This window comes from Carcharodon carcharias, chromosome 10 (assembly GCF_017639515.1).
Source record: "Carcharodon carcharias isolate sCarCar2 chromosome 10, sCarCar2.pri, whole genome shotgun sequence".
Lineage (NCBI taxonomy): Eukaryota > Metazoa > Chordata > Chondrichthyes > Lamniformes > Lamnidae > Carcharodon > Carcharodon carcharias.
The window spans coordinates 154366569-154390201 of NC_054476.1; the positions used below are offsets into that span (position 1 = coordinate 154366569).

The following is a 23633-nucleotide window of genomic DNA, read 5'->3' on the forward strand; positions in this document are numbered from 1 at the left end:
TTGAGCAGTACCATGTAACGGGAGAGAACGGTGAGCAGAAAACTGGTGGGAGACGCGTGCGCACTCAACTGGCGAGAGCCGTCGGGAGTTCGCGGCGGTGTTGACGTCACTTCCGGTGAGCCTGTTGAGCCGGAAGTGAAGACGGAGAGAAAGGGGAGGAGAGGTGGTGTGGAAGGTCGGCACGGCAACTTTTGCAGGTACTGGGCCCGCTTCGGGAACCGGGTAGTCGAGGTGGGGGTGCGGAGGCGAATGACTGAATAAATAAATGAATAAGCAAACTGGTTAGCTGCCCTACTGAGGGGGAGGGGGGGGGGCGGAAAGCGCGGTTGTGGGGGTGAAGCGTCGCAAAATGAAGTGAGCGCGGGGCGGCAAAGCGATGGAGAAGTCAGGGGCCGTGCATCTCTCAATGGAAGCAAGTCAACGTTCTCCACGGCAGCTGGAAGAAAATATTGGAGATGGTGGAACTCCCTCAAACCCTTCCAAGGGTGTAATTTAATTGGGAAAGGACAGTGGTTAGTGAGCTTAGGGTGGATATAGATATTTCCGAGGCTGGAGCGGCTTCAGCCAGCTCTCCCTCACCGCCTCTTCTGACCCCCCTCCACTGTTTCTGGATTGCCAAGACTGTTGGTACTCGATGAAATGAAATTTTCTCCAGTTTTGAGAAAACCAAAGCCTATTGCCTTCAGTCCCTGTGCCCTCTGCCCCCCGCCCCCCCCCCCCCCCCCGATTCCATCCCATCCCTCTGCTCAGCAGCTCTCTCTCAGGTTGAACCAGATGCTTTGTAACCTCGACAACTGCGGGTGCTGGAAATCTGAAACAAAAACAGAAAATGCTGGAAAAACTCAGGTCGATGTAGGTGTAGACATCAGGGAGGGGGGGTGGGTGCTGTGAACAAATTAGCATTGAAAGGGAGGAGATATTAATGGTTTTAGCAGGCTTAAAATTGGGTAAATCCCCAGGCCCAGATGAGATGTATCCCAGGCTACTGTGTGAGGCAAGGGAGGAGATTGCAAGGGCTCTGGCACTTAATTTTCAAACCTTTTCTTGGCCATGGGAGAGCTGCCGGAGGACAGCGAATGTGGTACCATTATTCAAGAAGGGTAGTAGGGATAAACCGGGCAATTATGGGCCAGTGAGTCTAACGTCAGTGGTAGGGAAACTACTGGAAAAAATTCTGAGGAACAGGATTAATCTCCATTTGGAGAGGCAGGGATAGTCAGCATAACTTTGTCGGGGAGATCATGGCTAACAAATTTGATTGCATTTTTCAAGGAGGTGATTAGTTGTGTAGATGAGGGTAGTGCAGTTCATTGTAGTCTGCATAGACTTTAGTAAGGCTTTTGACAAGGTCCCAAATGGGCAAATGGTCAAGGAGGTAAGCCCATGGAATCCAGGGCAATTTGGATCGAAAATTGGCTTAGTAGCAGGAGGCAGAGGGTGATGATCAAAGGTTGTTTTTGCGATTGGAAGCTTGTGACAAATGGTGTACTGCAGGGATCGGTGCTGGGGCCCTTTCTGTTTGTAATGTACATTAATGATTTAGATGTGAATATAGGAGGTTTGATCAGTAAGTTCGCAGATGACATGAAAATTGGTCATGTCGTAAATAGTGAGGAGGAAAGCCTTAGATTAGAGGACGATATAGATGGGCTGGTAGGATGGGCAGAACAGTGGCAAATGGAATTTAACCCTGAGAAGTGTGAGGTGATGCATTTTGGGGGAACTAACGTGGCAAGGGAATACACAATAAATGGTAGGACCCTAGGAAGGACAGAGGATCTGAGGAACCTTGGTGTACATGTCCATAGATCCCTGAAGGCAGCAGCACAGATAGATAAGGTGGTTGAAGAGGTATATGGGATATTGCTTCTATTAGCCGAGGCATAGAATCTAAGAGCTGAAGGTTATGTTGGAGCTGTATAAAACGCTAGTTAGGCCACAGCTGGAGTACTGTGTAAACGTCTGGCCACCATACTGTAGGAAGGATGTGATTACACTGGAGAGGGTGCAGAGGAGATTCACCAGGATGTTGTATGGGCTGGAGTGTTTCAGCTATAAAGTGAGACTGGATAGGCTAGGGTTGTTTTCATTAGAGCAGAGAAGGCTGAGAGGGAACCTGGTAGAGGTATACAAAATTATGAGGGGCATAGATAGGAAGAAACTTTTCCCCTTAGCAGAGGTGTCAATAACCAGAGGGCTTAGATTTAAGGTCAGGGGCAGGAGGTTTAGAGGAGACTTGAAATTTTTTTTCACCTAGAGGGCAGTTGGAATCTGGAATGCACTGCCCGAGGGAGTGCTAGAGGCAGGAACCCTCACAGCATTTGAGGAGTATTTAGATGAGCACTTGAAATGCCATAGCATATAGGGCTACAGGCCAAGTGCTGGAAAATGGGATTAGAATAGATATGTACTTGATGGCCAGCACGGACAATGGGCCAAAGGGTCTGTTTCTGTGCTGTATGACTCTAGGTCTGACAGCATCTGTGGAGGAAGAAACAGCTGAAGTTTCAAATCCATATGACCCTTCTTCAGAGCCAAAGAGAAGTAGAAATGTAATGAAATTTATACTGTTTAAGGGGGGGGGGGGGGGTGGTGGAGCAGGTGAAGCTGGATAGAAGGCCAGTGATAGGTGGGAACAAAGGAGAGAGTGACAAAGATGTCATGAACAAAAGGACAGAGGGATTGTTATTGGTAATGGTAAGGGCTAAAAAAAGGTCCTAATAGCGGCAAAGGTAAGAAAGCAGAATGTGATAATAGCAGAAGAAGGGTAAGCACTCTGAAAACAACATGAACAAGTAGCAGATAGCCCTTGTGGATGTGAGGTGGGGAAAAAAGGATTGAAAATGGGATTTAAAAAGGGGGAATAAAAGAATAAATAAAAATAAGTGGATCAAAAATAAAACTGAGTTTTGAAAGAATGGATAAAAAATGGGGAAGGTAGAGGAGAAAACTCATGGACTGAAGTTGTTGAACTCAATGTTAAGTCTGGAAGGCTGTAAAGTACCTAGTTAGAAGATGAGGTGCTTTTCCTCCAGTTTGCATTGAGCTTCACTGGAACATTGCAGCAGTCCAAGGACAGGCATGAGAGCAGGATGGGGTGTTGAAATGGCAAGCGACAGGGAGGTCTGGGTCATGCTTGCGGACAGAGTGAAGGTGTTCTGCAAAGCGGTCTCTCCAATGTAGAGGAGACTGCATTGGGAGCAGCGAATGCAGTAGATCAAATTGAAGGTGGTGCAAGTAAAGGAATGTTTTAGCCCATGGACAGTGAGGAGGTAATGGGGCAGGTGTTACATCTTCTGCGATTGCATGGGAAGGGGCTGAGCTGATGGAGGAGTGGACCAGGGTGTCCCAGAAGGAAAGGCCGGAATGCTGACAGGAGGAGGGGTTGGAGGGAGGGGAAGATGTTTGGTGGTGGCATTATGCTGGAGTTGGCTGAAATGATGGAGGATGATCCTTTTAAATGTGGAGGCTGGTGGGGTGAAAAGTGAGGACAAGCGGTACCCTATCATGGTTCTGGGAGTCCTCCTCCCAGAAGGTATGAGGGCAAAGGCACGGGAGATGGGCTGGACATGGTTGAGGGCCCAGTCAACCACAGTGGGTGGGAAACCTCGGTTAAGGAAGACATGTCAGCCTCATCCCCGTCCCATGCCACCTTCCGATGCAATTCATGCCCCCTTTCCTCCTCACTGTTCAAGGGCCCAAACAGTCCTTTCAGGTAAAGCAGAGTTTTACTTGCACCTCCTTCAATTTGACCTACTGCATTCGCTGCTCCCAATGCAGTCTCTGCATTGGAGAGACCAAATACAGACTGGGTGATCGGTTTGCGGAACACCTTCGTTCTGTTCGCAAGCATGACCCAGACCTTCCTGTTGCTTGCCATTTCAACACTCCACCCTGCTTTCATGCCCACATGTTCATGCTTGGCCTGCTGCAGTGTTCCAGTGAAGCCCAATGCAAACTGGAGGAACAGCACCTCAACTTCCAATTCGGCACTTTACAGCCATCCGGACTTAACATTAAGTTCAACAACTTCTGACCATGAACTCTGTCCTCTATCTTCACCCCTTTTTAATCCCTTTTTTCAAAATTCATTTTTATTTTTTATCCACTTAACTTTTACTTCTATTTATTTAGTCATTGTTTTATCCCCTTTTTTTATCTCCCCTTTTTATCCCATTTTCGATCCTTTTTTCCCCACCACTACCCCACCCCCCCACAAGGACCGCATGCTACTTGACATTTTGTTGTTTTCAGAGTACTTACCCTTCAGCTATTATCACATTCTGCTTTCTTACCTTTGCCATTATCAGCACCTTTTTTAGCCCTTACTATGACCATTAATACTCTCTTTGTCCTTTTGTTCATGACATCTTTGTCAATCTCTTCTATGCTCCCACCTACAGCTGGCTTTCTATCCAGTTTCACCTGCTCCACCCTGCCTGAAACAGTATAAATTTCATCACATTTCTACTTCTCTTTAGCTCTGAAGAAGCGTCAACTCTGTTTCTCTCTCCACAGATGCTGTCAGACCTACTGAGCTTTTCCAGCATTTTCTGTTTTTCTTTCACTTTGTAACCTTGATGTCATCTCTGACTCCGAAATGAGAAACCACACATCTGTGCCATCACTAAGGCTGACCGTTTCCACTTCTGTAACATCACCTGACTGCCTCTGGCTGAGCTCAATTGCTGAAACATGTTCATGCCTTTGTTACCTCTAGACACAACTATTCCAATGCACTCCTGGCTAGCGTCCCATGTTTTATTTTTTGTAAGCTGGAAGTCGTCCAAAACTCTGCTGAGTGTCTTCTAACTTGCAACAAGCTCTGTTCCCTGTCACCCCTGCTCACCTACCCATATTGGCTCCCAATTTTGAAATGTTCACCCTTGTTTCGAGATCATTCCATGGCCTTGCCCCCTCCTTGTCTGTGCAATCTCCTCCACCTCCACAACACTCCCAGATATCTGTGCTCCTCGAATATTGGCCTCTTAAGCTACCCTGATCTTAATGTCTCCAACATTGATATCTGTGTCTTTGCCTGCCCAAGACCCTATGCTCAATCTGCCCCTAAAGCCATTCTGCCTCACTCCGTCTTCTCTCTTTTAACCTCCTATTTTGACCATGTTTTTGGTCATCTGCCCTAAAAAGCTTATGTGACTTAGTGTCAAATTTTGATTGTTAGCTCTCCCGTAAAGTGCCTTGAGACATTTTACTATGTTAAAGATGTGATGGAAATGTAAGCTAATGTTATAAAGCAAGTAGGTAAACTTCCTGATCTAAATTGACCTTAAAGAAATAAACAGCTCTTATTTTGTGTACAATAATGCCTGTTTAAGGTGGGAAATTAACAAGTGGTGAGATTGCTCGAGTGAATTGCTTGGCATTTCTTTTTTGTCTGTGTTATTTCTATCCTGTACAGCTCAGATTCCCATGTCAGCTGAATTTCCAATGATTTTAGATCTGTTATCAGCAGTGAACTTAAGCTACTGTTGAGACACTTTGTGGCCGTGTTGCTCTGATATTTGCCATCAGCAGTACTCCCTTAGATAGCTTTGTAAGAAAAATCAATGTTGGAATGTATTTCTGCAATGATGGACTTTTTTTTAAAACACTCCTACTTCTCTCTACAGTACAACATAGAATTTTACAGAGCAGAAGGATTCCATTTGGCTTATCATACCTGTGCTGACTTGTCCCACACCCTGCTCTTTCAGTTTTCTCTTTCAATGCATTGCGATAATTCTATGAAGCATTTGGTGTCTTCACTGTTGCTGACTCACCAAAGTATGACTGCAAATGATAGTATTTACATCTAAATTAAGTATTCTTGTTCTCAAGTTTTGGACTGAAGTTTGAGAAGTTATAGCTTGTCCCTATGTTAATGTGATAATTTGGAAGTCTGCAGAGTGTTTATTCTATTTCAAAATACACAGTTCTTTTAGTGAGTGGATTGATGTTTTAAGGAATACAGGAATAATATTTAAGAGAGTGCCTGAGCCAAGAATGTAAAATATTTACTCTCACTTTGAATCTCAATTTGCATACTACCTTCTGCATAATCAACATCATGAAATTTAATGCAGGATACAGGTGTGCTGCTTTCTATTTACTCTTGCATGATTCATTCCTATTGTGCATTTAAACTCTTATTTATATAATGTCTTTAGCATCGAAACCTGTCCTGAGGTGCTGCACAGATGCATAATCATACAAAAATTAACACAGCCCGTAGAGGGAGATGCTAGAAGAGGTGACCACAAGCTTGGCGAAGGAGGTGGGTTTTAAGAATTGGAGGGAAGCGGGGAGATGAATGGCTTTGGGAACATGGAGACGGATTGACTACAAACATAATTTGCAATGTTGTGTGTTGGGAACGGGGTGCACAAGAGGCACAATGATAATGAAGAGTTCCAAGGATGGCGATGTGGTAGTGGGAGTTGTAGAGCTAGAGGAAGTTAGATGTAGGGAATGGCATGCCATAAATTAATTGTCCATCGTGCAACTTTATGATGTATTTTTTTTAAAAACTGCGTGACCACGAAGTGTCAGATAATAACATAAAATATTGGAGCAGGAGTGGGCCATTCAGTCCTTTGCATTTGCTCCACTATTCAGTATCATCATGGCTGATCAGCTACCTCAATTCCAGATTCCTGCACTATCCCCATATCCCTCAATTCCTTTAGTATTCAAATATCTATCCATCTCTCTCTTGAGTGTACTCAACAACTGAGCATTTACAGCCTGCTGGGGTAGAGAATTCAAAAGATCCACAACACTATGGGTGAAGAAATTTTCTCATTACCTATCACAAATGGCTGACCCCTTATTTTGAGACCATGCTCCCTTGTTCTAAGCTCACCATCCAGGGGAAGCACCTGCCCAGCATCCACCCTATCAAGCCTGTTAAAAAATGTTATATATTTCAATGAGATCACCTATCATTCTTCTAAATTCTAGAAGTTGTGTTGTAGGAGCTTAAGGCTCCTTTGACAATAGTGACTGAATTTAAATTCGGACAGCTGATTAAACTGAGACCACATTTTTTTTGTAATATTTTCTGTTGTGAAGAGTCGGACCTTGCCTTGAGCTTTAATCCAATGTTACATTATACTCTATAAAATTCAGCAAGTCACCTTGTTTCTGCCAAATGGTATTAATGGGACCTAATTCTGTTCATTTGAAGGTTGGAGCCATTGCAGCATCTGTTTACTTCAGATTTACAGAGCTGAGCTAAAAAGAGACTTAATATTTTGCTGTACGATTACTTATGTGAAAAGTATATTTGTTTGTGTGAAGGAGTAGGTGCAGGGGTTCGAACTGTATTTACATTTGGTAATGTGATCTGTTAGATCAGTGATCGCTACCTTTTTCTGCCACACATTTTTTAAACTCCACCCGTCTACTTGCACCTTTGGTAGGCTTCTGATATGTGGGTGTAATTGAACATTCACTTTTCAAAGAGTGTACGAGACAGTCATCAGGCGAATTAAATATATTTGTTCCAACCTTGAGAAACCTTGCTGAGCTGTCAGTCTGACTCACCCATTCGTTTAACATCCATTATTCATTATGTTGCACGAGAAGTTCACAGAAGAATTAGTCTTCTGTTTATCCCCTTTATCCCCTCCCCTTAACTCTTGCTGGAACATTTTTTCTCCATGACTAATAAGGAGCCCTCTGGTATCCATATGCAGACGCTGTTCATTTTTTTTATTCATTCATGGGATGTGGGCGTCAGTGGCTAGGCCAGCATTTATTGCCCATCCCTAGTTCCCCTTGAAAAGGTCATGGTGAGCTGGATAGATTTTCTCTGGTTGGAGATGGCCTTTGCCTGGCACTTGTATGGCACAAATGTTACTTGCCACTTGTCACCCCAATCCTGGATATTGTTGAGGTCTTGCTGCATTTGAACATGGACTGCTTCAGTATCTGAGGAGTCATGAATGGTGCTGAACATTGTGCAATCATCAGTGAACATCCCCACTTCTGACCTTATGGAAGGAAGGTCATTGATGAAGCAGCTGAGGATAATTGGGCTGAGGACATTACCCTGAGGAACTCCTGCAGTGATATCCTGAAGCTGAGATGATTGACTTGTAGCAACCAGAATCATTTTGCTTTGTGCTAGGTATGACTCCCAACCAGTGGAGAATTTTCCCCGATTCCCATTGACCCCAGTTTTGCTAGGGTACCTGATGCCACACACACTCAAATACGGCCTTGATGCTAAGTGCAGTCACTCTCACCTCACCTCTTGAGTTCAGCTCTTTTGTTCATGTTTGGACCAAAGCTGTAATGAGGTCAGGATCTGAGTGGCCCTGGGAAACCCAAAACAGCATCATTGAGCAGATTATTACTGTGTAAGTGCTGCTTGATAGCACTGTCGATTACACTTTCCATCACTTTGCTGATGTCAATGGCAACTTTAATTTGAAACTCAATTTTCCTAGTAACCACCTTATTAAAACATCATTCAAATATAAATGCATTGGAAGCAGTTGAGAGAAGGTTTACCAGACTAATCTGGAATGTGTGGGTTGTCTTATGAGGAAAGGCTGGGTAGGTTAGGCTTGTATCAGCTGGAGTTTAGAAGAGTAAGAGGCAACTTGAATGAGACCTTTAAGACCCTGAGGGGTCTTGACAGGGTGGATGTGGAGAGGATGTTTTCTCTTCTGGGAGGATCTAGAATCAGGGGCCACAGTTTATAAACAAGGGGTTGCCCATTTAAAACGGAGATGAGGTGGTTTTTTCTGTGGGGCGTGAGTCTTTGGAACTCTTGCTGAAAAAGCAGTGGAAGCAGAGGCTTTGAATGTTTTTAAGGCAGAGGTGGATAGATTCTTGGTAAGCAAGGGGGTGAAAGTTATCGCGGTAGGCAAGATGCAGATTTGAGGTTACTATCAGATCAGCCATGACCTTATTGAATGTTGGAGCAGACTTGAGGGTCCAAAAGGTCTACTCCTGCTCCTTGCTCGTACGTAAATGTAAAATTTGTCATTTTTTTCAAATTGTGAAACTTAATTTTGAAAATTGTATGTCTTGTTTCCTTTTGGCACCGAATTGCTGTATACCCTGTGTCTTTGTGGAAGCAGTTCTTTTGCACATAGAAGAACTCATTGCTTAATTATTGAATGTATCATCAAAGGTTTTACACCTTTGGACAAAAAGGGGAACTGAAGTTAAAATTCCAGGTTTAATATTAAATAATGAAGAATTCTAACTGAAGAAATGTGAAAGATTTGGGAGCAGGATTGAGAGTCAATGGTGTTTCATAATGGTCATTTGTGGGCTGAATTACCCACTTTCTCCTTTGGATTATGCTTTATGGTTAGGATTGTGAATATTTCATAAAGCACATTCACTGGACTAGGCATTTCCCTCATGCTCATACCCACGGAGAAGGTAAAATGTTGGTGTAGCCATCCTGTGATGTAGTGCACTTTCAGATTGGATGCAAAGTGCTGTTTGTTTGTAGTTCCTTCATGTATAACAATTATTTTCCTTGTTTTTAGTGGTGCAGATGTTATGAACATTTGTGAACGTGACCTGATCTTGGCTCATTTTTGTCTGGCTTGCACACACCAACCACGGCGGGACAGCTTAAGCCAACTGTGTGCAGAGTCACCATTTATCTGCAGAGAGACATGTCTGGAGACACCTGCTTAACATCATTGTACCCATCTTCTGGAGCCAAGCCTAAGGCTATCAGCTTTAAAGGAGGAAGCATGGGGAACAAATACATACGATTAAATGTTGGAGGCTCCCTGTACTACACCACTGTTCAGATTTTAACCAGACATGATACCATGCTAAAGGCAATGTTTAGTGGAAGAATGGAAGTGCTTACTGACAAAGAAGGTGAACATAATTTAACTAGTTGTACCAGAAGTAAACAAAACAGTTATTTTAGTTTTTGAAATGCATATCCCACAAGATGTGACGGCTGGTAGTGTTATGTATTAAAGCACTGAAATGTGGAAAAATGGCAGTTTGGCTTTTCTCCTCCAGCATTTGCAACTGTTTGCAATCTGTCAGATCATTGAAAAGAAATAATAAGTGTGATGCCTGAGGCCTGATGTGTGGCAAACAGAAGTTCTTTAGAAATAATTGATGGAGGTGATGGGTCCAGGCATGGCCAGTTAACACTGGTAAAATGAATTTTCACCACCGATTTTATAGGAGAGTTCAGCATATGCTATAAGGTAAAACTGTAGGGCTCTCAACTTAATTGTAAAATAACTTCGCAAATAAAATTGTTTAGTGTAACCTGCAATTATTTCAATTACTGAATTATGATATTGATTTAAGTTTAGAACTGTCCGGCACATCTGGGTGTAATGAAAATCATATCTTAAGCTAGAACCAGTAAAGACAGCAAGAAAAATGCCTATGTTTTAATAATCACTGGGAATAGCAGGTCACATGTTTCAAACTAGTATCATGCTGTTTTAATGGGATAATTTTTGCCTGGGGTTGTTTGCCTCTGAAAAATTATGCTTTGGTGATGAGCTCTGTAGAGCATGGCAAGCGAGGAAAGTTACAAAACAAAGTAGCTAAATTATTGGTATTGATTCATTGTGCCTACAAGTCTACCAGTTAGTGTTGCACTCTCCTGTTGTTACCTGCAGTCTTTGTAAGTTTGCATTATGATATAACAAATATTAAATGATACAAATTCTACAGTCTGCCGTGCACACTGGAATAGAGCTTTCTGATCTACAATAAGAGCATGGGAACAAAACAATTTTGTTAAATTGAGAAATCTAGCTCAAGGATCAAAGTCCAAAGGATAGAACACTTCCAAATTTAGAGAGAAGATAAACCAACTGGGGTCAATCTTGGATGTTAAAATCTTGGAGATTCTTGGAGGAAGGGAAGGCAAACTTCCAATTTTGAGATCCTGGGGGAAAGACTAGAACACTAAAAAACAGTTTTTGCCATCCAGTTTTGGGATCTAATCTGCTGATTTCGCCCCCCCCCCCCCCCCCCCCCACCCCCGCACCAAAAGAAAATTGTAAATGAACTGAAAGCCAGTCCAGTTTTGTTTTGCAGTTACTTTTTAAAAGGATGCCACACTAGATCAGTCAGGTGGTACAGCAAGCTTATGTACCTGCAGGTGAACACTTGAGCATAAAAGTTATTCAAAATATCTTTAACTCCTGGTTTCCTTTGGATTATAATTCTATTGTCTAATGTTTCACAAAGCACCCCTCTCTGTCTACATTGTCAATTCTTTTGTTTTAAAAACTCAGATCTTGCATCTAATCTTCTTTAATACCAGCTATTTATTGTAGTTTTAACTAGCTAGCGAAGTTCTCATTGGCCTCATGGAGCAATGGTAACTTTTAACTATTAAAGTGTCTTATAAAAAATAACATTTTTAATATTCAATATGAAAGATAACTTAATTGTCTAGGTTTCACAGTTTAATTGTTACCTTGGTGGAAATGTCCAATCACTTGCCATGCCCATCACTTTCAATTCGATCAAAACAAAAGGACACTACAGGCATTGAAGGGGCACTGAGTTTGTTCACGACAAATCACTTACTACCATGCAGTTTTAAGCAATATCTAATAAAATGATAGTGTATTTTTTGACTGTCAACTAAATTAATAAAGCAGGTATGAAGAACTTGAATTTTCAGATAGTATTCAACGAAGTTTCACGTGGAATGCTGATGGTTCATTTACAGAATTTGTGGTAATTTAGATAACTAGATTGAAAACAAGGTCAGAAATGGAAGTGTCTTTCTTGGGGTGGAGGAAGGGAGACAGGCAGTGACTAAGGGAGTTCCAGAAGGATTTATTCTTGGTTGTTTTACAATTCACACATCAGCAAACAATACGAAGGAGGACACTTCTTTATAGTGTTAAAAGATTTGACTAGGTGGTGAGTGTAGGGGTGATCGATAGCAACTTATTGAAAGCTGAACCAATTAAGGACAAAATGGGTTTTAATGTAGATAAATGTATTATTTTGCATTTGGAATGGGAAATATGATAAGATGCCCTTTAGCAAAAGTGGAAAATAATTTGGTTGTGCTGAATAGCTTCAGCGAAAAGCCCGGTCAGTGTGACTGTACCAAGTCTGCTAAATTTGCGTTAGGTTGCATCTTGTGAATATGCAGTGACTACTGTATATTCAAATAGTGCAGCTGTTTGCTGCGTAAATTTGGCCTAACCTCTCTGGAGTTTAGAAGGAGAGGTGATCTCATTGAAACATAAATTATTCTGAAAGGGCTTGACGGTATAGACACAGAGCTGGGAGCCTAGAACACGGGGGCACAGTCTGAAGATGAGGGGCTAATCATTTAGGACTGCAATGAGGTGAAATTTCTTCACTCAAAAGCTTGCGAATCTTTGGGATTCTCTACCCCAGAGGATTGTGGATGCTCCATATTGAATATGTTTAAGACTGAGGTGGACAGATTTTTGCTGTCTCAGAGAATTAAGGGATATGATGAGCAGACAAGAAAGTGAGTTGAGGCTGAGAATCAGCCAGGATTGTATTGAATGACAGAGCAGGCTTGAGGGGTCATATGGTCTACTCCCCCTCTTTCTAGTGTTCTTGTGTTTTGCACACAGCATTACCCCAAAAGCAACAACTAGATGAATCATCAGTTATTAAGTTTTTGATGTTGCTTGAGGGAGGAATATTGGCTATGGTACTGTAGAAATATTTACTGCTCTTTGAATAGTTCTAGATCTTTTGATGTTCGTCAAAACCATTGAGGCCTCAGTTCAATGGCTGATCCCAAGGATCTTGGGAGCATTTACTAAGTGCTGCATCGGAGTGTCAGCCTGGGTTGAGTCCTGAAATTCTGGTGTCTGGGTTGAACCACAACCTTCAGATTTGGGAGTACTGCCAACTGAGCCCAGGCTGATGCTATTAAGGGATAGAAGATAATTAAATGATAGTGGAACCATAGCAATGTTTTGTCACTGAAGAATGGTGAATAATTTAGTTTCTAAGCTTTGATATGCTGAAAGTTTGCTCAGATTGTGGTTGAAGGATCGGAAGAAACTTTGGAGAACTTTCCTTCTGTAAATAAAATTGAATTAATAATGTGTGACCAAGCAGATTCTACCTGGATGGATTTGATGAACCAAATGGCTGCCTTATCCACAATATCCTGTGTTCATTTAAGTAATTTAGGGGTGGAGTACTGAGGATCCTTGATTTTACCTTTTTGTAGGAAATTAGGTTCTGGTTGTCAAGTATCCTTGCTTTGAATCACACCCCTCTACAGTGAAATATTTGATATTTTTTCCAAACAGGTTGGATTCTTATCGACCGTTGTGGCAAACATTTTGGCACCGTTTTGAACTACCTGCGGGATGACTCGATTATCCTTCCAAAGAGTAGGCGGGAAATAAAGGAACTGTTGGCAGAAGCCAAATATTACCTCATTCAGGGCCTAGTGGATGTCTGTCAGACTGCTTTGCAGGTAACTTACAAGAAGGTGCTGTCTTACTGTTTTACACAACAGAATAGTTTTCCTAAAAATATAACTGTGTTAGTTTGATTGTGGGACATAAGTGTAAAATGTGGTATTAGAAAATTGTTCTTTTAGTAAATATCTTGTGGCACAAAACCTTCAACATATCCTCCAGTTTCAGCACAAGCACTGAATCCCAGTAAAATTGTATAGGCATGAGGCAAAACTCTTCCTAGCTCTGCCAGAATTATGGAACATATCCTCAAAAACTATGAGGATATTCACTGCTTCAGTGGGAGTTTTTCTTGCGCCACACTTCCACCATCCTAAAAACCTCAAATTAGATCACTAATTTAGTGATGGAACTGGGTTAAAAGTGGCTATGCTTAATTCGCTCTCAATTTCTAGAGCTGATAGACAATGAACGGAGACTTCAACGCCATCATTTGAGGTTGCATTCAACCCTGGGCCCACAAGCAAACACCAGAATGTTAACTCATTGTGATATCTAGTTGCCTTGTTATAGGATGCTACAGTGATTTGTTTAAAATTTTTTTAAACTGATTTTTATTTCCAGAGTACGAGAGAAAGCTAGCTAGAAATTTAAAAATGGATAGTAAGAGTTTCTATAGGTATTTAAATAAGGAAAGCATTAACAAAGTGAAAGTTGGCCCTAAAGAAAGTGAGTGGAGAATTAATAATAAAAAATGAGATGGTAGATGAACTTAACAGGTATTTTGCATCAGTCTTCACTTTAAAGGATACAAATAATCTCCCAGAAATAGCTGTAAATCAGGAAATAGAAGGGAAGGAGGAACTCAGGAAAATTACAATCACCAGGGAAGTGGTATTGAGTAAATTGTTGGAACTGCAGGCTGACAAATTACTGGGCCCTGATGGGTTTCATCCTAGGGTCTTAAAGAAATGCCTAGTGAGATAATTGATGGCATTGGTTTTAATTTCCCAAACTTCCCTAGATTCAGGGAAGGTTGCAATAGATTGGAAAATAGCAAATGTAACTGCTTTATTCAAGAAGGAAGATGGACAGAGAAAGCAAGAAACTACAGGCCAGTTAGCTTATCATCTGTCATTGGTAGGCAGAGTCAACATGGTTTAGTGAAAGAGAATCATGTTTAACCGACTTATTGGAGTTCTTTGGAGTGACTTGAAGGAGTTACATGTACTGTGGATAAAGGGGAACCAGTGGATGTACTGTGCTTAGATTTCCAGAAGGCATTTGATAAGGTGCCACATCAAGGTTATTGCTGAAAATAAAAGCTCATGGTATAAGGGGTAACTTATTGGCAGGGATAAGATTGCCTAGCTCACAGAAAACAGAGTAGGCATAAATGGGTTTCTTTCTGGTTGGTGAGATGTAATGAGTGGTGTGCCACAGGGATCAGGGCCTCAACTTTTCACAATTTATATAAATAACTTGGATGAAGGGACTGAAGATATAGTTGCTAAATTTGCTGATGACGCAAAGATAGGTGGGAAGATAAGTTGTGAAGAGGACATGAGGCTACAAAGGGACATGGGTTAAGTGAATGGGCAAAGATCTGCCAAATGGAGTATCATATGGGCAAATGTGGAATTGTCCATTTTGGTAGGAAGAACAAAATATAAGCATATTATCCAAATTGTGTGAGATTGAGGGATCTGGGTGTCCTAGTGCATGAATCACAAAAGGCTAGTATGCAGGTATAGCAAGTAATTAAGAAAGCTAAAAAAAATTATTGTTTATTGTGAAGGGAATTGAATACAAAAGTAGAGAGGTTATGCTTCGGTTGTACAGGGCACTGGTGCGACCACATCTGGAGTACTGTGTACAGTATTGGTTTTATTTAAGGAAGGATATAAATGCATTAGAAGCAGCTCAGGGAAGGGTTACTAGACTAATAACAGGTTTGGGTGGATTGTCTTATGAGGAAAGGTTGGACAGGTTAGGCTTGTATCTATTGGAGTTTAGAAGAGTAAGAGGCGACTTGATTGAAACCTTTAAGATCCTGAGGGGTATTGACAGGGTGGATGTGGAGAGGATGTTTCCTGTTGTGGGAGAATCTAGAACTAGGGGTCACTGTTTAAAAATAAGGGATCACTCATTTAAGATAGAGATGAGAAGAAATTTTTTTTCGGAGTGCCGTGAGCCTTTGGAACTCTTCAAAAGGCAGTGGAAGCAGAGTTTTGAATATTTTTAAGGCAGAGGGAGATAGATTCTTGATAAGCAAGGAGGCAAAAGGTTATTGGGGGTAGGCGGGAATGTGAAGTTGAGGTTATAGTCAGATCGGCTATGATTTTATCAAATGGTGGAGCAGGCTCGGGCCGAGTGGCCTATTCCTCCTAGTTCGTATGTTCAGGGGATAGAGAATACAAAATTATGAATGCATTCATTCAGCTTTGGGGAAGCTGCACAAAACTCGATTCTATTTATTTTTAAAGTTGAAAAACTTTACTGTTGGGGTGAAAATCCACAGTGCAGGACACAATCAAGGTTAGAAAAAGTAACTGAGAAGCGGTGAGACAGCGAGCAGTGATTGGAAGACCGCATGCTTGGTTATGCAAGCCTGTAGATTGTAGCAGAAAGTGCCTGATAAGAGTTTTTAAAGTTTTTCATAAACTTTTGCTGAAAAACCTCAAGTAACATAATTAAAATTCTCTTCTGTGATGGTTGAGGAAGCAGCGAGTTGATGAGGCTGTGCAGCTGGCATACCCTGCTGGCAGTGAAATACTGAGCGGTGCACTACACATGAGCCAGGAATAAAACACAACAGTTCCCTTCACTGTCTCTTTTGTGCAGCAGAAATATTTTCTACATTTACAATACTCGGTGAAAGTTTAAGTTGTGGTCACCATAGTAACCGCATGTCATCCTCAGCTGTTTCTAAAATACAGTTGTGTGAAGAAATGTTTATTTGTTTCCATTCCTTGGTGACTTCTTTTCATCTGTGTTTATAATTTGATTTTCTTTAGGAAAAGAATGAATGCTGTGAAGTTGCGTGCACTATCCCCATGATCACCTCGCCTAAGGAGGAAGAACGACTAATTGAAACATGCGCTAAGGTCACAAGATTCTTGTGTTTTTTTTCATAATAGAAGAACTCTTCTCAGACTTACTACTTCATACTCCATACTACTTAGTAAAAGCTAACTGCCTTTATTTTTTTTTACCAACAGCCAGTTGTGAAGCTGCTACATAACAGAAGCAACAATAAATATTCCTATACTAGGTACGATGCTGCTTCTAATTCACGTGGGCTCTTCCATGTTTGATTTATGTAGCCTTACCAACTTACGGAATTTTTAAATTATAGATTTTGAATCATATCCAGAGCACATGCAATGCAGTTTTCAGGAGTGCTTGATAAAAAGGTGGGGGAAATGGTTGGGAAGGGTGTTGGGTCAAGCAAGGAGATTCTCTGATAGGTTTAGTATGTTCATTAAGATTTACCTGCTTTGAAAATTAAATTAACAACTTTGAAAGTGAGCAGAACAGCTTTTCAATAGGCTGCTGCTGCTTCAGCACCCTTCTCGCTAGTGACTATCTGTGATGCACTTTACCTGCCAGCATAAGCCGTATGGCAGTGGGCTTTGATGTTTGGTTCCAAAACTAAATATTTAGAAATTATTTCTTGCCTTATGTGGACACAAATATCAGTATAAGAATGAACTCATATGACTTAGTAAAAGACACCGGAACATACACTATTGTCAAAATCAAATAACTGCACCATAGTCATGATATTTTCCCTAACTCCCTTTTCTCGTGTGTGAAAGAAACATAAGTAGGATGAAAAGAAGTCATTCCCTTTAATAGAAGGATGTCCAAACAATGGTCTGTAGGCTACATGAAGCCTGTAGCCCTGGACATTTACATTTCTTTTCATTCTTTTCTGTTTGAATCTTATGGGCCTGCAGGTCTGAGAAGGACTGTTCTTAGTGCTGTTGCCTCATTGGTGAGTAAATCCTAAATCAGAACAGATCTATTTGTATTCACAGCTTGAGATGTATCCAAGCTGATTGGAATATTGATTTGAACTTTATATGTGGCCCACGAGGCTTTGTGGTATGCACCCAAGCAACCCACAGAATAAAAGTCTTGCACAGCCTTCTGTTGTATTTGAACATGCCCAGCATGCAACTACATTTTGAAAAGTCCTGATGTTTCTGTCTCTAAAACTGAACATAAAAAAGTATAAATAGATTATAATCACGTACGTGGTGAATTTATAGTTTCTTCATTTTGAACAAAAACAAATTTTGAAATTTAAAAACACGTTCACAAGAGGAGGTTTAGCATCTGAAATGGCTGCAAAAATAGACTCACTTGGGTTATTGTAACAATGAAAGTACCATCCAAGAAAGCCTGCAAAAATCTTGAAATTGCTACCATAACAAAATCTTTCACAACTGCATCAGTGTTTCTGCACTACTGCTAGCAGCAGATATTTAATACTGATCACTCTGTTTTGTCAGCAACTCTGATGACAATTTGTTGAAGAACATCGAACTGTTCGACAAGCTATCCCTGCGATTTAACGGAAGAGTGCTTTTTATGAAGGACGTCTTGGGAGATGAGATCTGCTGCTGGTCATTTTATGGGCAGGGCCGCAAGCTTGCTGAGGTTTGCTGTACTTCAATCGTGTATGCAACAGAAAAAAAACAAACTAAGGTATAACTAAACTGATACAGTACTAGAATACCTTTAGCGATGCTTGATTAAAATAAATAGATTTTTTTGTCCTGATACAATGTTATTTTCAAGCTATGCTCAGTAATATTTCAACACGCTATACTGGGAATTTGGCAAGTCCTTTCTCTTGTACACAATGGAAACCAAAGGACTTCTTTCCATGGAGTTGACACTTTCCTGTGTGCAGGGAAGGAGAGAAAAAATAAATAGCAAATTACCTTAAGAGGATACTCTTGGACATCCCCAAGAGACTGACCTAACTAATTGTATTTTGAGGCTTGGGAGCAGAATTTTAGTCTTTCCCCTTGTCTTATGTTACCTTTGGGTTGGTATATGATGGAGATAAATTAAAAGGATCAAGGTATCGCAAAGCATTCAGGCACTGTCCTTTCACCTCTGATGCCTGGGTCCAACTCCAGGTCAAGCAACTAATATGGAAGTCTCCTTTCCACTGATGGAGTGTTCTGAATGAGATTAATTTGGGGTGCCTCACCTTGTTCCTCATAAGCACGAAAGAAAATTTATACATGTGAAAATGTGTCAAATTCACCATCCGGTACCTTGCAACTTCAATTGTCTAAATTTTCTTCTAATTTTATAGGTTGAATTTCCAGAAGCGCGAATTTATGAAGAGACATTAAATGTCTTGCTTTATGAAACGCCACGTGTACCCGATAACTTGTTGTTGGAGGCTACTAGTCGAACATCTGGTCAGGGATCGCACAGTGAAGATGAAGAGGCATTGGAAGTTCGAGATCGAGTGCGTAGAATACATGTGAAAAGATACAGCTCTTATGATGACAGACCTCTTGGACACCAAGCTGCCTACAGAGACTAAAACCACAACCAGATTGTTACATGTGAACAGTATTTACATTTTAAAACACTTTTTATCTACTAATGGTCATCAACATAAGCATTATCATGAGATATGAAGACAACTGACTTGTAGAAAAAAAAAACCTGTGTGCTTTTGAGGTTAATTTTCTTTAATTTGTTATAATATTGATTTTCAGTTTCCTGAAAAAGCCTTATAAGTAGAGCTGAAATACTTGCTAAAAGTTGTGAATGAATTTGCCTTAACTCCATCATAGATTGTCTTTCTACTGATCTTTAGCATGGTTTCAGAAATCTGAAATCCAATTTGATGCAACTGTGGCTACCAAAAGGCAGTGGAGATGAAGTTTGATGCCAGTGCCATTGAATTGACATTGTGCTGTGGCCATGCACTTCCCACAGAGGGAGGGGGGAGTCACAGTGAGCCATTCCCACATTATTGCTGTGTGGCTTCTAGTTCAGACCATGGAGGCTTGAGATCAAGTGTCTCTCTCTACCTTTTTTGCCACTGTTACTTTATGGCTTTGGGGGTTAATACAGGGATTCTACCCTCAAATATCAGAAGTACAAGTCAGTATCTAAGCCTGAGTGTCCGCTATTTTCATACTTGTTTTGCGCCTGTTTCTATATGGATCAATATCATACTTCCTGAACCATTGAGTGTGCCTTAGTTTACACCTATCGGTTCATCAGAGTATTTTTAGTCATTCATTCATGTATTCAATGTTTTGGGGGTGCAGGAGGAAACAATAGGGCAGTTTTCATTTCATTACCCCATCTCTCCCAAAAATATTCTTCCAAGTCAATTACCTCGGCACCTTAGCATTCCAGATACCTAACAGTAATTGTAAGCTGGTGTATTGTACAGTCTTTGGGGCTGAGGCCTGTTAATAATCTATCCAAAATCCCAGTGCTTTAATACATCCCATCTTTGTTACAAGTCTTAATGAACCATAACTCCCAGCTCCTTCATACAGTATGTGGCACTTGGTTCTTATTGTGCATGATGGAATATATATTTTACATGGTGTGTTTTTAATGGAACCTCGCAAGGGAATTTTTTTTAATATGCAGCATTGGCAGTATGGGATGATGATACATATTTTCTTATTCCTTTAAAATAATGGAATCAGATTTGCAGGTTAAAATTATGTTGACTGGACCAAAATGTTAAATTTCTATTTTTGTATGTGTCCTGGCCATTGCTCGTCTTTGTCTGAACCTGGAATGGTATATTTGACACTATTTTGCACTGTTTAGATCAGGATAGTGATTTGTTGGCCGAAACTGACTTTAAGTTGTGTTTGTGAAACAAATTGAACATAATTCATGTTTTCTTAAAATGTTGTATATTAATAACATGAGAGTAGCTCAAATATAAAAGCAAAATACTGGTGGATGCTGGAAACCTGAAATAAAAACAGAAAATTCTGGAAAAACTCAGGTCTGGCTCCATCTGTGGAGAGAAAAACAGTTAACGCTTGAGTCAGCTCTGAAGAAGAGTCATAAGAACTCAAAACACTAACTCTGTTTCTCTTTCCACAGAAACCGCCAGATCTGAGATTTTCCAGCATTTTCTGTTTTTATTATGAGAGTAGCTCAAGTTTGACTTTCAATCAGAGAGGTTTTGTGACTGAAAGTGCCATTCTGACTTGCACCATGGCTGTTTTCAGGTCAGGAGTGAAATAATTAGTGTAATTCATCCTTCCCTTTCCCCTGCCCTGAATGACAGTAGCTGCTGGCCAACTATGGAGTGCATTTGACCAGAACTGAATAAAGTTCAAGCTGATGAGAGGTTAAGGAGCAAGCCTGGAGTCAAGCTCCTTTTCTCTTCAGGTGAGCAAGGCATCATTTCCTACTCCTTCACTCCCTCAGTGTGGCTTTCTGCTTCACTAGGGACTGTTTGTAGGATGCACTTTCACCTTTCAATGTCTGCCATTTTTGTGTCAGAAGAAAACATACCAACAAGGGGAATCATCTTCATGTGACTTAGACATAATGGCCTAGAAATTGGCTCACAATTGAATCAGGGAGATGCACAGTGTCCTATCGGCAGGACCACTGCAAGTTGCTCCACTGCCCTTATTAAGATAGTTGAGGGTGGTTGCTTGTTATGTTCTTAGAGGTTCTCTCCGAGATAACAGAACTTGAGGAAGGGGGGGAGTGGGCATGAGCAATGATTGACAGATGCACATGATTTTAATGCAGGGTAGATGGAGCGCTCTTGCTCCACAGGGCATGTTCTTTTTATTTAAAAAAAAAGACCATTGAGTGGTAGTCCCTTTTAAGGGTCACTGGTTTGCCTATTAAGCACCTGAACAACTACAGTCAGTCAAAAATCAATGGGTCTAACACCAGTTTTCACGTGTGTCCACGATGTATACTGACCACCCATAACTAATGTTATATAATGTTAATGTGGTGGTGCAATTTTGGCAGAGAGAATGCATGTATAGCCCCTGCTATTTTGAACTATTAGGCACACATTTTACAGCTATTGAGTTTCTAGGCCAGTGACAACTTCTTTGTCATCTCAATACTGTTTGAACAGCTATACTTTTTATATTTAAAGCTGAGAATGGGCTTTACTGCCAACCATCATATCTGATGGATATTGTGTTGACTCTTTGCTAGTTAATCTATAAGCTTAGTAAGTCACTGCGTTGAACAGTGGTGCAAAATGCCCAAAGTTGTAGGTGTTTCACTTCTTTCATGAAAATTGCTTGTGTAAGAGATAAAGGAATCATCTCAAAAACACAAAAATGGCACTTGTGCCAAAGCACCTTCTAAACAGTTTGACCACCAATTTTTTTTGCCACTTCAAATGTAAATAAATGAGTGCTGTTGGGGTGTTTCAATGATGTACAATCACATGGCGTAAACATTTCCTTTAAGGTGATTTTCCTCCGCTTCAACGATGAGCAGTTTAGCATTATATCATTTTTTTTTTCTAAACTGGTTTCACAAGTTTACATTTTGGTCTTCTGCTAATCAGAATATAGAAAGTTAGGTGTCTCACCATCCAATAAATAAGTCCAGATTCTCTCGTGATGTAATTGATCTCTAACCTCTGCAGCTCACTGCTCCAGGAGGTGAAATGTCCCTGCATTTCACAGTTGCAGCTTAAGAAGGTACATGTTGCGAAACTAAACACCAATTCTGCAGTAATTATTGAGGCTACACCAAAGATTGACATGAAAGATAAAATAGAAGTAATTGAAGAAAAGGGAAATCTATTTTGTTTGAACAATCCTAATATTGAATTCCATTTTTTCACAATTTGGTCACAAGTATATAGACATGTCTACTTACAATCAAATTTGTTTTTATTCATGAGCCAATTTGCAAAAAGCTACAAAAGCCGCATAAATACTGCAGTGATTGAAGTGCTGCTTGTAACTGTGGATAATGTTGTAATGTCAAATATTGCAATTAAGCTGTGAAATAGTTGGTTTAATTCTTATTGCTGACAAGCTTAGAGAGCCCAGTTGGTTACCTAACACTGGAATACTCACCTGCGAAACCACTATCTGTAAACAAAACTGCTCAGAATTTTTGACACTGTGATGGATTTTTTTCCCCACGAAGTTGCTGTATCGCACATATTTGAAATAAATTGTAGTAGCACTACTTGTAAGGAATGACTTTCTAGAAGTGTAACCTGTTCAGAGGACAGAGCATTGCTCCTTTGAAATACTGTACTAAAATTATGGAATATTTACTAACTTCAAAATAAAATGTGTTCGTTAAGCATGGTCTGTCTTTTAGTCACAATTGTGATGGTGATCTGTAGCTTTCCTGTAAATTTCAAGAGTCCACACTTCAATGTTATCAGCTTAATTGACGATTCAATGAACTAATAATATCAAAGTCATCTTTGATCTTTAGGAATGTGGAAATAATGTGTATGTATAATAATTCACAGCAAGGGATGCTAATATATATCGGCATCCAATGTTAGAACTGAGCATTTCAGTCAGGTTTTGGACCATCAGATGGCCCTCAAATTTTGTTTCAACAATCTGTACTAACCACAACTTCAGGTGAGCATTGTGCACCATTGTAAATATTTTTAAAATTTCTTCATGTGGTTTCTGACCTTCAGGAGAGTAGTTGTTTTATCATCAATGTTGGGAATCTGCAAACATGTAGAACAAGACCAAAATGCTGGAAATACTCAGCAGGTCAGGCAGCAACTGGGGAGGGAGGAAGCAAAGTTAATGTTTCAGGCCTGTGGCTTTTGTCTGAGCTACAGAACTGCCGCAGCAGTTCCGACAAAGGTCACTAACTGAAAACATCAACTCCATTTCCCCTCTCCTCAGTTGCTACCTAATTTGCTGAGTACTTCCAGCATTTCTGTTTTTCAACTTGGTTGGGAACTGCATTTCATTAGGAACACAGGTCCAGGGGTCCTGCCATGGGTTTCCCCCTGTGGTTCATAATTTTTTTTTTTCATTCACCTTTTCAAAATCTTTAGCGGAGGTAGATTTGAATTGTGGAAATGGTTTTCTATATCATTGACAACAGCAATGTACATTTATATAGCACATTTAATGTAGTAAAATATCCCAAGTGGCTTAACAAGCAATATCAATAAAAAGCCACAGGAGGAGATATCTGGACAGACGACTAAGGCAGCAATCAAGGTGGAGACCCACAAAGATT

General features: G+C 40.6%; 1 protein-coding gene across 2 annotated transcripts; it reads left to right on the forward strand.

Moving 5' to 3' along the window:
• Positions 1–120: 120 nt before the first annotated feature.
• Positions 121–22718, forward strand: LOC121283218 (BTB/POZ domain-containing adapter for CUL3-mediated RhoA degradation protein 2). Of its 2 annotated transcripts, XM_041197514.1 has the most exons (8): positions 126–197; positions 6168–6274; positions 9513–9858; positions 13281–13450; positions 16412–16501; positions 16616–16668; positions 17915–18110; positions 18733–22718. In XM_041197514.1, the coding sequence occupies exons 3-8, from the start codon at positions 9645–9647 to the stop codon at positions 18967–18969; spliced, it is 960 nt and encodes a 319-aa protein (XP_041053448.1). In that variant the 5' UTR covers positions 126–197; positions 6168–6274; positions 9513–9644; the 3' UTR covers positions 18970–22718. The 2 variants fall into 2 exon arrangements, with proteins under 2 accessions (XP_041053449.1, XP_041053448.1); XM_041197515.1 differs by lacking the exon at positions 6168–6274 and having other exon boundaries at positions 121–197.
• The last annotated feature ends 915 nt before the right edge of the window (positions 22719–23633 follow it).

Coding starts and splice junctions, on each gene's coding strand:
- LOC121283218 (XM_041197515.1), top strand. CDS start 9,645: ATGTCTGGAGACACCTGCTTAACATCATTGTACCCATCTTCTGGAGCC. Junction 9,859..13,280: donor AGTGCTTACTGACAAAGAAG/GTGAACATAATT, acceptor TTTTCCAAACAG/GTTGGATTCTTATCGACCGT. Junction 13,451..16,411: donor TCTGTCAGACTGCTTTGCAG/GTAACTTACAAG, acceptor GATTTTCTTTAG/GAAAAGAATGAATGCTGTGA.